We start from the raw sequence: 15,006 nt of genomic DNA, 5'->3' as shown, positions 1-15,006 counted from the left end.
TCCATTTATCTAAATAAGTCAAATGGGATGTAATCAAGTTGCAAACATGTAAAACCGGTTCGTGAGTTGTAATAAATATGCTAAACGGGTCCTAAACGGTTTAGTGCCTTAGTGGGTCAACCTTATTTAACTAGATGGGTTTAACAAGTCAATTCAAAGTACAGAACCCTTTTATCAAAGGAAATAAACATGACAATTCAAAAGATGATTATTTGGTGTTGTGTTCGGGTCATGTCAAAAATTACCACAGTTACTTGAGACAACATTGCTTTAGGTTTATATTTTTAGGATTAAAACATATCTAAGTAAGTTTCCATTTCATGTTCTCCTTTAAAACTGATCATATTCAGCCCACAAAAATAGTTGTAAAAAGGTCATTCAATGTGTGAAACAGTGAAAGTATGTGACTACGTGAACATATATGTAACCATGCTATTCAAGACTCATTAAAATTCTCAAAACATTCTTATTTCTTTGAGCTTTAAGATCAATGTAGGCAGCAAAGTTTGTTACCTCACAGTTGGATCTCAAATCCAGCAGCTTCATGTTCCTCTATAACACATCAAAATTCGGTAACCGGTATCTCTCCGCGTCGCTTCCTGTCAACAAAGAATGTGAAAACTGAAAACAAATTATTGTCATCCAAGTAAGTGTTTAACCACCTAAATAGTGATAACATAATTACTTTTAGATTATGATGCGGATTAAAAGCAATCCTAATTCAAGAGTGTCCAGAAGATTAAAGCTTCAATAATTCAAGAATGTCCAGAAGATTAAATAGACAATTCCTATAAACTAGAAAAAAAGAGATAAACATGCAAATTAAAAAGAAAACGAGATAACCAAGCAAAAAACCAATAAAATATGAAATATGTAAATATGTAAATGCAATTCAAACATTAAATATATCTTTAAGCGGCTGCTGTAATCCCATCTGAAGTAAGCAACGGGTCGAGTTCAAGTACGATGCTCCAGCATCATATTACGGGCTGGACCCCCGGTCAGGTTCGTTATCGCCTTATCGGTATCAGATTATGTAATCTATTAAAATTAGGATGCATGGACAATTATCTATGAGTATGCATGGCAAAACGGGCAGCTAACAGGTTAAACTGAGTTCGAATAAAAATTGGTACTGTGAAAGTGTCATTTTGGTTGGTTCAAAACAAGCTCTAGAAAAAACAGTATCAAAAAGTGTCTATATTTGTTGTTATGGTGGCTAGTGGTCATGGCAAGCAGTTGTTGTGGCGGCGGTGATGGCAGTGTGGCGGAGGTGGTGTAGGCGGCAGACACTGGTGGTGCTGGCCCATTTGAACCTGTTCTAAGTTAGCAACTTTCATAGGAGTGGTATACTTTGACCCGTAACCAACTCATTTACCAAACAAAAACCATTGAAATCAACCCATTTTTGAAAAAAATGGGTCATGATTGTCAAGCAAACAAGTCAAAGGAGGTCACCAAAAGTATGGCGTACCTCTTATGAATGAACTTATCCTCCATCAACGCCTTTTCTAATCTTTCCTCAAAAGGTGTCGCATGCCAGCTAACTTTCTGATCCTATAAATGACAAAATGAGTTACAATCTTAATCATTAATCAAGAAACTAACCAAGTAAAGATTCGTTTAAAATAATGAACAAACCTAACCTCTCTATACTTATTAGTTGTATTAGGGATCCCATTACCATCCCCCCATTTAGGTGTAAAGGGAGTTTCATCAGCATTCCAGTAAGCAGTAACCACCCCCAGTATAGGCCTGTCCCCAGGAGTTTGACCATAGGAAGCTGGAACCAAACTTTGGTCAACGCAGCCCTCATAGTTTGACTTTGTACTTGCTTGTAATTTCACTTGTGATTGGGGGCTTTCTTGGACTGGTTCATCCAACTGGGAAAATTTTTTAGTGTTCATTGGTGAGTACACATATTGAAATTTGACCCTTGGATTATTCCCATAGGGAGGGAAAACAGTGCCAAGTGTTTGCATATCATCGGTTAATTTGAAAGGGGTTGTGTTAGGTGATGGTTTTGAAATGATGTGGTTGAACAATGACTCGGATGGATTCAAGGGTACGTTGGTAATTTTATGTGACGAGCTTTTTGATGAAAATGAACATGAATCGGGTTCAATCCCACAGACTTCCGAAGAGCTGCTAGAGATGCCACCTGTGTTTTTCAAACTGAGATATGGAACACAAGGTTTTGAGATAGTGTTGATAATTGATTTGTGAGGAAAACAAAATCAGTATATGAAACCAAATTTTGAGCATTTTTTGGAGTATGAATTACCTGGTTGATGAATGTGTTGAATGAAATGTTGGTTCTGGATCTTCATTATGAGGTTGTGAATCTTTCAATTTCTCAGTTTTCCGAATATCAACTGGAGTTTGTGGTAAAGTGCCGCTAGCTTTGAGAAATTTTGCCTGTAAAGGTATAATTAAGTTGTTCTGATCCTGAAGTGTAGATTTAAAATCCATCTACATAAAAACCATATACACAAGCAACTCAGATTCAGTTGTTTAAAAGGTGAACGGAAAATACTGGTGTGTATAAGACTGAGATCAAATATGAGAGACAGACTTTGTGTTCATGGTTGAAATCAAAACAGAATATTGAAAAGGTGGACTTCAAAAACTAAACAAACATGGTGAAGGACTAACAATTGCCATGTATCGTTTTCTTTATATCACGCACGCGCACATGATTTTATAAGATTCAAGCTAGTTAACTGATTTTGAAAAATGAAATACGTGACCCATTCCTAGATTTCTATATAATAGATATCTGAACTTTTGAGTTGAAGCCTGTCTTCGCCATTTCGCCTGAAATTTGCACAATTGACAGTATCCATATTATGAGAACTGAGACCGAAATGTTACAACTTACAACTGCAGAAGCGTATAATTTGTCTATTTCATTTAAACGTACAGTGTACCTATACATACAAGATTCCTTCTCTTGAAAGGGATTAGATAATTGAGGTGCAGACACTTTTTTTTTTAAACGAAAGGTATGTAGATGCAGATTTAAAATTTCCAGTCTCAAAATGCACAACCATGCAAACCACTTATCTGATTCAGTTACAAAAACTGTATAGAACCATGCACAAAATCTTTTTGTGTGTATGCCAATAGTCCTACAGTAACCTCAACACTGCTGAGAGGCTGCATTAGTGCTAATCGTGCATTACCTACCATCAATAAAAACATTAAGAAAATTATTACCTCAGCCCTAAGCTCATCATCCAAAACTGGAGATCCTGCAACACAATATCTCCCATCCTCGTGTTGTGAGATATCCCTATCTTCCTCTGAATAACATACACACACTCTATCAACACAAAACATCAGCAAGGAAACTCACATCTCTTACAGACATAATGCATTTATATTCGAAAAATAAGGCAGCAATATAGTAATAAACCTAGAAAAATAAATAACAAACACAATATCATATTTGTAACACTACCGTGTACTGTACCGTGATATGAACAATCAAATCTTATTTCCCACTATTTTAAATAATGATCCGATGGAATAAACCTAGAAAGATAAACCAAAAACATAATATCCTTTTTTGAGTTACAACCGCATACTGTACTGTAATATGAACAATCAAATCTTACTTCATCAGACTAATTTAATCAACTATCCAGTGAGATCAACTTCAAAGGTACCTGTCTAACGAAATTAACCTAAAAAGGTAAACAAAAAACATAATATCATTTTTGAATTACAACCGATTTCCGCACCGTAACATGAACAATTAAATCTTACTTCGCATTAAATTTAAATAACGATCCGATAAGCTCCACTTCAAACTACCAATAATATGAACAATAAGTTTGTTCAGTAATGAATAAACTACCTGCAGAAGCTACTACAGACCACACGCAACCGCTAGCCAGAGGATCAACAGGTTCCTAAACACCACAACAAAAACCAGAACTCAAAAACAATAAAATTCTTCTGAAATTCTAATCTACTATCTCGTTTTTGAACTCTAACCTTTGCGATCGCAGTGATCGGATGAGAATCGCTATTGATCCGATAACGATGATCATCTCTGATTCTGAAACAGCAGGAGAAACATCGCATCGATCTGTGAATAAACTCTACAAATTCATAAGAAAAGAATGAGAATAAGACACAGAAGATAGAAATTAAGAACCCTAGGTTGATTATCGAGTGAACGTTGGGTTTTTGGAAATTTAAAAGTAACGGACCGAGAACGAGGGAACGACCGATTTGAGTCATGTTTGTTTCTCGATCAACTACTTCACCAACTTTGGTCTACATTTATAACATTAGGCTTAATGGGCCTCATCTTGGGCCTGGTCCAAGACTTCCGCTTCTGTTTAGAGTTTCTTTTCTTTTCTTTTCTTTTCTTTTCTTTTTTTTTTTGCATATCCGGTTTCGGGTATGGTCAACAAAGTCAAAGGTATTGCACTATCCGGTCTGGTATGGACCGGTTTTTGGCGAGGAAGTGATAGGCTTTTTTCGGTTGAGTTCCGACTTTATTTGGGTTTTTTTTATCAGGTAGGGTTGGGTATACCTGGGTTGAACCTGGTTTTAGGGTATTGACTTGGTAAATACTTGTCACTTAGAGTCGGGTATGAAACCTAATTTTGAGTTTTTCTAAGTAGGATATAATACCCGGTTTTGTGGGCACTTATATTCCTTGTTCTTAAGTGAGACTTTGAACGGTTATGTATATGGTGGAGCATATGCCTATGTTAAATTAAAGTGATATTTAGATAAACTGTTGTAGTAGCTTGGACACATTATGTCTATGTTAAATTAAAGTGGTATTTAGATACGTTGTTGTAGTAGCTTGGACACATTATTCTTGTTAAATTTGTTGTTTATGTGCCAGATCTAAAAAGCTTAGATGTATTGTTAGTTACACGTGTAACGTGTTAGTTGGGTTCGGCTATTTGTACATACACAACCATAATCAAACCATAAAATTGGTTATCAAATAAGTCATAACTGAACTGTCAGTTTCTTTATTGTTTAGTTTTTTTTTTACTTATTTTCAGTTTTGATTTAGCTATATAGTTTTTTAAGCCAAATTATGTTGATAACAATTTCCATCATAAACAACCCAAAAGTTAAATATTAATAGAAACTAAGATCAAACTTCGATATCCAAAGTCAAAGTCATATGAAATATATAAACTAGTAATGTCTCCATCAATGTTTTAAAAACCGGTTTTTTATTCGTACCGGGTTAGGCTCTGAAATGTTTCAACCGGTTGAACCAGGTTGTACCGGACGGTTCAACCGGGCCACTAGTTAACACTATAATTCCATAAAATACAAATTAATCTAAAAAAACAGTCCAATCTCAATTAAAATTTATATAACTAATTATGCTTTTATCTAAAAACAATTATTTCCTTGTAAAATTTTATACATTTTTAAGAGTAGTTTTATTACTTATAAACAATATTACATTGGATGATGTGAGTAACAGTTTCAATAACGATGCTAGGTTAATTATCAACAATGGAACATCAGTATTACCTTAATATCGTATTTTTTTTAATTAAAAAAATCAAATTTTAAGATAATGCAAACCGATTCAACGGTTTGAACCGGTAGAACCGGATTTACCGGCGGTACATAAGACATACTGTATTTGGGTTTTACCGGCCTTTATCGTACCAGGCACGTCTCCGATATCCGGTTTAACCGGTATAACCAGACGGTTCATACAGGTATTTAAAACATTGGTCTCCATCCAAAATAGATTGTTTAAAGATGATAAGCTAGAAAATTTTGTATTAAAAATGGCAACTACTTAGTATATTTTTTAGGATAATCTTACTCTTACACCAATTAATTTAGTCATTTCTTTTACCAGTTTTGAACATAGGACCTGCACTTTAAGAAGTACGAGCCTCTACTAAGTGGACTACCCATCATTCTTATGTTCTACTTTTTTTTATGCTCGTGAATTATCTACGCATAAGCAAAGTTGCATTGGGAGCTTGTATCAATGTATTATATGTTTTAGGGTTAATATATAAAAACAAAACTAAAATACCATTTTAATTTTGCAATAAAAATAATTTAACCAAATACTGATAAATTAAAATTTTAAAATAGTTTAAAATATATGTATATTTGAGGTCAACCACATAAGTCAGTTAATAACACAAAAATAAAAGAAACTTAACTCTAAGTCTTTTGTAATGAAAACTAAATGTGTTGAAGACGTATATTATTTAAAATATAAAGGAGTTAAATTTAGAAACTTAAAATATGATATTTTAAAAAATCAATATTGTTCATAAGCCATGTAAACTAGTATTAAGAACCCCCGCGTTGTGGTGGGGGCGAGCACTAATGCCACACTACTGTCAACGACCATCGACACAGAAGTTGCGGTGTTATGCGAAGAAATTAAACCGAAACGTAAAACATGGAATAAAATAACTAAGTTGATCTAGGACTCGCGCGTTACGATGAACCCGCGTCTATTTTTCCTGTTTGACAGGTTCATCGTAATCTATATATACAAACCATAATGCATACATTACAACAACCATTGCATCAATATGTTGCAAATTATATTTATACAAGACTTAGACCAAATTAAGTAGATTATTATAAATAATAATAATTTACAAATAAAACAACACAACTTTGAATGGATCAAACTGATTGAATATGGTAAGATAATGAAAATATTATTTGATTAGGGTACAACCACTTAAGTACAACTTACAACCATACATGTATACAAAACAGATTGAACATGGTAAGATAACGAAACCGATTGAATAATGAAACCATTATTTGATTAGGGTACAACCACTTAAGCACAATTTACAACTATACATGCATACAAAACAGATTGAATTTGGTAAGGTAATGAAACTATTATTTGATTAAGGTACAAACACTTAAACACAACTTACAACCAATATTTGATTAAGGTACAACCATTTAAACACAATTTACAACCAAACATGCATACAAATGTTTCAAATTAATAGTATATAAAAGTATACAAATAACTTTTATAAGATCTATAATGTTACCAACTTGTTGTGTTTTGTAAGTTATATATAATTTAAAAAAAAAAAACCTAAGCTTAAGGTACAACTCTAGTGTTTTGTAAGTTATATATAATTTTTGAAAAAAAAAAAACCCCAAGCTTAAGATACAACTCTACTAAACACTAACATTTTTTTTTGGGAAACCCCCAAAGCTTAAGATATAACTATACTAAACACCAACATGTTAGTAATTTATAATATGTAAATTTATATATAACTAGGTTTTAATGGTGTCGTGCGTTGCGACGAAACGAAGCAAATGATAATGTTAAACAAACAATATTTGAAAATGAAACATGTTGTTTCGAAAGCTAAACATTAGAATCGGTTTAGTTTATCATTGTACCGTACAACGATACCAAATAAACTCTATTTGGAATACAACTTCATTTTTAACAATACTTATATTGGAATCTCCAAGGGGAAAAAACAAACACAACTGCGTACTTAAGTTTTTTTTTAATTAATGAACAGAAGTTATTAAAGAAAATATTAAATTAATTGATAAAAGATAATATCATTAAAAAAAATTATGAAAAACAAAAAGTAAATCATAAAAGGGAAAATAGGAAATATGTTAAAAGTAAATATAATAATAAGGTATTATAATATTAAAATAATAAAATATTAAAAAACTATATATTATTATCTTAAAAATAAAATTACTATTCATAGTCATTCAATACAACATGTATATACTATATAGTGAAATTCCCTCGCGTGTCGCAGCAGAAATTTGATAAGTATCGATTCGTTTAATTATGGTACCGAGCACGTACTATAGTAATCAAAAGGGAAAACCTCACATTGAACGAAAACAACAAAAATTAATATTAATACCGGTACCGGTGTTGTTCAACTGATATTGGTTCGATTTGTTTGTGTTTTATGTTTATTTTTTTCAACATTCCGATATAAATTTTATTGAAAACGGACACTATGCATCTATCATACCAAACCAAACTTAAACAGACAAAACAACATCTGTATAGGTGTCTTTATTTATTTTTATTGTTTTTACTTTCGATAAATTGACACCGTATCATTACCGTATATGCCGAACCAAACCGAACATCGGGACCGGTATGTACTCATTTATATATTGTCTTATTTGATAATGGATACGGTGCCACTATAATGGCGAATCAAACCGAAACCGAACGAACAACCTCAGTTTTGGTACCGGTCTTTATTTTCATTGTTCTTTCTTTCTATAAACTAACATCGTATTATGTATATATATATATATATAGGTAGAGGATCCTGTAAAAAGTGCTCAAAGTGTGAGAAGTGTATTATAACATTATATATAATACTATATAACACCATATAAACACCGTATAACAACATGTAACACCATATAATACCATATAACACTATGTAACACTATATATCATTATATAACAAATATAACACTATAGGTTGTCTGATAGCATGTCTATGATAGATGTATAGTGTTATATTTGTTATATAATGTTATATAGTGTTACATAGTGTTATATGGTATTATATGGTGTTACATATTGTTATACGGTGTTTATATGGTGTTATATAGTATTATATATAGTGTTATAATACACTTCTCACACTTTAGGCCCTTTTTACACTATCCTTACCCTATATATATAATATATAATATTATAGTAAATAAAAACAAATGCTCAAGATTACCAATTACTAATCACTTAGTATTTATATATATAATTTTATGATAAATAAATAATCTATTAATAATCTACTATTCATGAGCACTTGCAATTTATATGTATAACTAGTGATTTTTTCCCGCGCAATTTATCTGTTCGGTTCGTTACGATACCGACACTTGCTATAGTAAACAAAAAATAAAACTTTACATCGATAAAAAACAATAAAAACAATTATCGATATCGGCATCGATGTTGTTTAGTTGATATAGATTCGGCTGGTTTGCCTTCTATGTTTTTTGTTTCAAAATTACATATAAACTTTATTGAAAATGACTATTAATTTGAGAGGGGGCCAGTATGATTGTGTTTTGAGGGGCCCTGATGGCGCTCTTCTTCTTCTTCCTCAGAAGGGCTCATGTGAATCTCATTTGTGGATGATGATTTGTAACAACATTCTACTTTTGCCTTTGGAGAAGATATCAAGCCATTTAAATACACTCATCATATTCACCAAAGTAGAAACCTGAGTTGTTTTATGCATGGCTTCCGGTTAGGGAAGGATACAGGCCTGTGGGGGTAAACGACGCTTCTGTGTGTGTGTGCGCACGGCAGTTAACAATAACTGAAGAAGATGAGTTTTTTTTTCTATTTTTTAATGTTATATACAATGTTTTCAGAACCGGACCGGACGTCGAACCAGCTGAACAAATTAAAAGATCACAACAATTAGAGAAAAAAAAAAAACAAAATCAAAGGTCAAAGAATAAGAAAGAAAATTACCATGAGGATGTGGGCTGGTGGCCCTGAAGTTCGCCCAATCATTCTCCCTACCAGTAGTTTTTTTACCGAATTCTTCTTCCAGTCTATGGGACGTGGAGAAGTTGTCCTCTCCTACCACCACGATTCGGTAGGAGGGCTGGTAGAAATTCTCCTCTCTAGTTGATTTAAGTGGGTAATTTTTCTCCACAGCCTAGCGGAGAGCTCAGTAGTTGCCGGAGGAGGAGGAGCAGCAGGGGGAGTGGCTGGTTTGAGAGGGGACGGTATGATTGTGTTTTGAGGGGCCCCGATGGCGCTCTTCTTCTTCCTCAGAAGGGCTCATGTGAATCTCATTTGTGGATGATGATTTATAACAACACTCGGCTTTTGCCTTTGGAGAAGATATCAAGCCGTTCAAATACACTCATCATATTCACCACAGTAGAAACCTGAATCGTTTTACGCATGGCTTCCGTTTTGGGAAGGATACATGCATGTGGAGGTAAACGGCGCTTCTGTGTGTGTGTGCACCGTAGTTAACGACAACGGAAGAAGATCAATTTTTTTTTTTTTCATTTTTTTAATGTTATATACAATGTTTTCAGAACCGGACCGGACGTCGAACCAGCTGAACAAATTAAAAGATAACAACAATTAGAAAAAAAAAAAACAAAATCAAAGGTCAAAGAATAAGAAAGATAATTACCACGAGGATGTGGGCTACTGGCCCAGAAGTTCGCTCAATCATTCTCCCCACCAGTAGTATTTTACCGAATTCTTCCGCCAGTCGATGAGACGTGGAGAAGTTGTCCTTTCCTACCACCACGATTCGTTAGGTGGGCTGGTAGAAATTCTCCTTTTCCAATTTATTTAAGTGGGTAATTCTTCTCCACAGCCTAGCGAGGAGCTCAGTAGTTGCCGGAGGAGGATGAGTAAGGGGAGTGGCTGGTTTTAGAGGGGGGCGGTATGATTGTGTTTTGAGGGGCCCAGATGGCGCTCTTCTTCTTCCTCAGAAGGGCTCATGTGAATCTCATTTGTGGATGATGATTTGTAACAACACTCTGCTTTTGCCTTTGGAGAAGATATGAAGCCCTTTATATACACTCATCATATTCACCAAAGTAGAAACCTGAATCGTTTTACGCATGGCTTCCGTTTAGAGAAGGATACAGGCAAGTGGGGGTAAACGATGCTTCTGTGTTTGTGTGTGCACCGCAATTAACAACAACTGAAGAAGATCAGATTCTTTCATTTATTTTAATGTTATATACAATATATTAAGAACCGGACCGGACGTCGAACCATCTGAACAAATTAAAAGATAACAACAATTAGAAAAAAAAACAAAATCAAAGTTGAAAGAATAAGAAAGAAAATTACCACGAGGATGTGGCCTGGTGGCCCAGAAGTTCGCCCAATCATTCTCCCCACCAGCAGTTCTTTTTACCGAATTCTTCCGCTAGTCCATGGGACATGGAGAAGTTGTCCTCTCCTACCACCACGATTCGGGAGGAGAGCGGGTAGACATTCTCCTTTTCCAGTCGATTTAAGTGGGTAATTCTTCTCCACAACCTAGCGAGGAGCTCCGTAGTTACCGGAGGAGGAGGGGGAGTAGCCGGTTTGAGAGGGGCTGATATGATTGTGTTTCGAGGGGCCCTGATGGCGCTCTTCTTCTTCCTCGGAATGGCTCATGTGAATCTCATTTGAAGATGATGATTTGTAACAACACTCTGCTTTGATATGAAGCCGTTTAAATACACTCATCATATTCACCAAAGTAAAAACCTGAATCCTATTACGCATGGATTTCGTTTAGGGAAGGATAAAGTCTTGTGGGGTGTAAACGACGCTTCTATGTGTGTGTGCACCGCAGTTAACAACAACCGAAGAAGATCGTTTTTTTTTCTTTTTTTAATGTTATATACAATGTTTTTAGAACCGGACCGGACGTCGAACCAGCTGAACAAATTAAAAGATAAAAACAATTAGAGAAAAAAAAACAAAATCAAAGGTCAAAGAATAAGAAAGAAAATTACCACGAGGATGTGGGCTGGTGACCCAGAAGTTCGCCCAATCATTCTCCCCACCAGCAGTTTTTTTACCGAATTCTTCCGCTGGTCGATGGGTCGTGAAGAAGTTGTCCCCTTCTACCAACATAATTCGGTAGGATGGCTGGTAGAAATTCTCCTTTTTCTAGTTGATTTAAGTGGGTAATTCTTCTCCACAGCCTAGCGGGAAGCGCAATAGTTGCCGGAGGAGGAGGAGTGGCCAGTTTGAGAGGGGCCGATATGATTTTGTTTTGAGGGGCCCTGATGGCGCTCTTCTTCTTTCTCAGAAGGGCTCATGTGAATCTCATTTGTGGATGATGATTTATAACAACACTCTGCTTTTGCCTTTGGAGAAGATATGAAGCCCTTCTTTAAATACACTCATCATATTCACCAAAGTAGAAACCTGAATCGTTTTACGCATGGCTTCCGTTTAGGGAAGGATCCAGGCCTGTGGGGGTAAACCGCGCTTCTGTGTTTGTGTGTGCGCCGCAATTAACAACAACTAAAGAAGATCAGATTTTTTTCTTTTATTTTAATGTTATATACGTACAATGTTTTTAGAATCGGACCGGACGTCGAACCATCTGAACAAATTAAAAGATAACAACAATTAGAGAAGAAAAAAAAAACAGAATCAAAGGTCAAAGAATAAGAGAGAAAATTACCACGAGGATGTGGGCTGGTGGCGCAGAAGTTCGCTCAATCATTCTCCCCACTAGCAGTTCTTTTTCCCGAAATTTTCCTCCAGTCGATGGGACATGGAGAAGTTGTCATCTCCTACCATCACGATTCGGTAGGAGGGCCGGTATAAATTCTCCTTTTCCAGTTGATTTAAGTGGGTAATTCTTCTCCACAGCCTAGTGTGGAGCTCATTAGTTGCCGGAGGAGGGAGAGTGGCCGGTTTGAGATGGGCCGGTATGATTGTGTTTTGAGGGGACCTGATGGCGCTCTTCTTCTTCCTTAGAAGGGCTCATGCGAATTTCATTTGTGGATGATGATTTGTAACAACACTTTGCTTTTGCCTTTTGCCTTTGGAGAAGATATCAAGCTGTTTAAATACACTTTTCACATTCACCAAAGTAGAAACGTTATTTGTTTTACGCATGGCTTCCGTTTAGGGAAGGATACAGGCCTGTGGGGGTAAACGACGCTTCTGTGTGTGTGTGTGTGTGCATTGCAGTTAACAACAACTGAAGAAGATCAGTTTTTTTTTCTTTCTTTTTAATGTTATATAATGTTTTCAGTACCGGAGTGGACGTCGAACCAGCTGAACAAATTAAAAGATATCAATAATTAGAGAAAAAAATCAAAGGTCAAAGAATAACAAAAGAAAATTACCACGAGGATGTGGGCTGGTGCCCAGAAGTTCACCCAATCATTCTCCACACCAGTAGTTTTTTTACCGAATTATTTTGGCAGTCAATGGGACGTGGAAAAGTTGTCCTCTCCTACCATCACGATTTGGTAGGAGGGTCGGTAGAAATTCTCCTTTTCCAGTTGATTTAAGTGGGTAATTCTTCTCCACGGCTTAGCGGGGAGATCAGTAGTTACCGGAGGAGGAGGAGGAGGAGGAGGGGGGGGGAGTTAGAGGTGTACAAAAAAACCGGTTTTAGAACCGAAACCGGGAAAAAAACCGAAACCGGTTTTTTTTAACCGGTTTTTTTTATAACCGGACCGGTTTTATAACCGAACCGCCGGTTTGTGACCGGTTACTAATCTTGATCTGAAAAACCGGTTCATAACCGAAACCGGTTTAAAAAAACCGGTTAAAACCGGAAAAAACCGTTTTTTTTTTGGGAAAAACCGGTCCTAAACGCTTATACCGGTTATAGTTTTGGACTTGAAAAACCGGTTAGTAACCGAAACCGGTTATAAAAAAAACCGGTTTTTGTTTTGAGTGAAAAAAACCGGTTCTGTTAATAACCGAAACCGTTTTTTGAAAAAAACCAATTTGTACACCTCTAGGGGGAGTGGCCGGTTTGAGAGGGGCTGGTATGATTGTTTTTTGAGGGGCCCTGATGGCGCTCTTCTTCTTTCTCAGAAAGGCTCATGTGAATCTCATTTGTGGATGATTATTTGTAACAACACTCTGCTTTTGCCTTTGGAGAAGATATCAAGCCGTTTAAACACACTCATCATATTCACCAAAGGAGAAACCTGAATCGTTTTACGCATGGCTTTCGTTTAGGGAATGGTTTAGGGAATGATATAGGCCTATGGGGTTAAACGGTGCTTGTGTGTGTGTGCGCACTGCAGTTAACAACAACTGAAAAAGATCAGTTTTTTTTTTCTTTTTTTAATGTTATATACAGTGTTTTCAGAATCGGACTGGAAATTTAACTGGTTTGGTCACTGGTCCACTGGTTCGACCGGATGTAAGAACCGACAGATGTCTTAAAATTAATAGGGTGAAATTTGAAAAAGAAAATGCCGAAATCCGGTTCAATCCTTTAATAACCCGGTTCAACCGGCCGGTTTTCCGGTTCGACCGCTGGTCCAATCCAGTTTTCAAAACATTAGTTATATACCTCTTTAGTCATAATAGGAACTTAGTTACATTTATAATAAATTATAACCACTATTAAACGTGTTCTCTAACTTTATGTTATATGTCCATTTATTGATTTCGTATTATAAGGTTCAATACATCGTGTAACATATTTTTCTTTGTTAGCGGGATTGAATAATTTAACCATGTGTACAATATTTGAAGCAGTAAGTACAAGTGAGAACAAGCCATTTTAGAGGGGCGAAGTGGGACATTCTCCAGACTTTTACGACGCTCTGAGGGCAATATGAGAATTTCATTCAAACCCTACATTTATGTCGATGGGAGAGAGAACGTCAAGAGAAAGAGAGAGAGAGAGAGATCATAACTGAACCCTAACTAACCCTTAACAAAGAGTTTTCAATACATTTTCATTTTAAATGTGCTACTATGGTACATGGATTTACCTAGAAATTCAACATTTGTAAATTGTAATAGAGATTATAACTGAACCGATATCAATCGGGACACCCACCGCAACGCGCAAGAATTCCTACTAGTATTTCTTTCAAGTAGATCGGACTCCTTAAATACATCCATGAAATCGAAATTGTTTAACTAACTTATTACTAGAGATGTACTTCCGTTCAACTTCAAAACAATATATAATAACTACTTCTATACCCGTCCGGTGGACGGGCATATTAATGGTATAATATAATAAGTATTTTATTATTTGTATTATAAAGAAAACATTATTTGTTTAAAACAAAAAAAAATGTGTGAGATTTTTAATCGAAAGTGTTTCGTATGCTATGCCTTGAAAAACATAGCAAATAAAGGTTATTAACAATTTCAATATGCATCAAGTTTTTAAATTAACCATTGACTACTAAAACATAAAAACATAGACATGAAGATGAACGTACAATGTCAGTAACAATCATGTAAGCTAAATAACAACCATATGTTAAAGTTTCATGAAACACAAATGTACT

At 35.4% G+C, this 15,006-nt stretch overlaps 1 protein-coding gene across 3 annotated transcripts; it reads right to left on the bottom strand.

Moving 5' to 3' along the window:
- Positions 1-298: 298 nt before the first annotated feature.
- Positions 299-4,318, bottom strand: LOC110894643 (protein JASON). Of its 3 annotated transcripts, none has more exons than XM_022141869.1 (8): positions 4,221-4,318; positions 4,003-4,109; positions 3,863-3,917; positions 3,220-3,305; positions 2,285-2,472; positions 1,647-2,175; positions 1,475-1,557; positions 299-621 (listed from the first exon to the last, which is right to left on the bottom strand). In XM_022141869.1, exons 1-8 carry the CDS (start codon positions 4,249-4,251, stop codon positions 603-605), a joined length of 1,098 nt encoding a protein of 365 aa, XP_021997561.1. In that variant the 5' UTR covers positions 4,252-4,318; the 3' UTR covers positions 299-602. The 3 variants fall into 3 exon arrangements, with proteins under 3 accessions (XP_021997561.1, XP_021997560.1, XP_021997562.1); XM_022141868.2 differs by having other exon boundaries at positions 299-599; positions 4,221-4,317; XM_022141870.1 differs by having other exon boundaries at positions 299-599; positions 2,285-2,418; positions 4,221-4,317.
- Positions 4,319-15,006: the final 10,688 nt, after the last annotated feature.

Source organism: Helianthus annuus, chromosome 12 (assembly GCF_002127325.2).
Source record: "Helianthus annuus cultivar XRQ/B chromosome 12, HanXRQr2.0-SUNRISE, whole genome shotgun sequence".
Lineage (NCBI taxonomy): Eukaryota > Viridiplantae > Streptophyta > Magnoliopsida > Asterales > Asteraceae > Helianthus > Helianthus annuus.
This window is presented reverse-complemented; position numbering and strand designations above follow the sequence as displayed.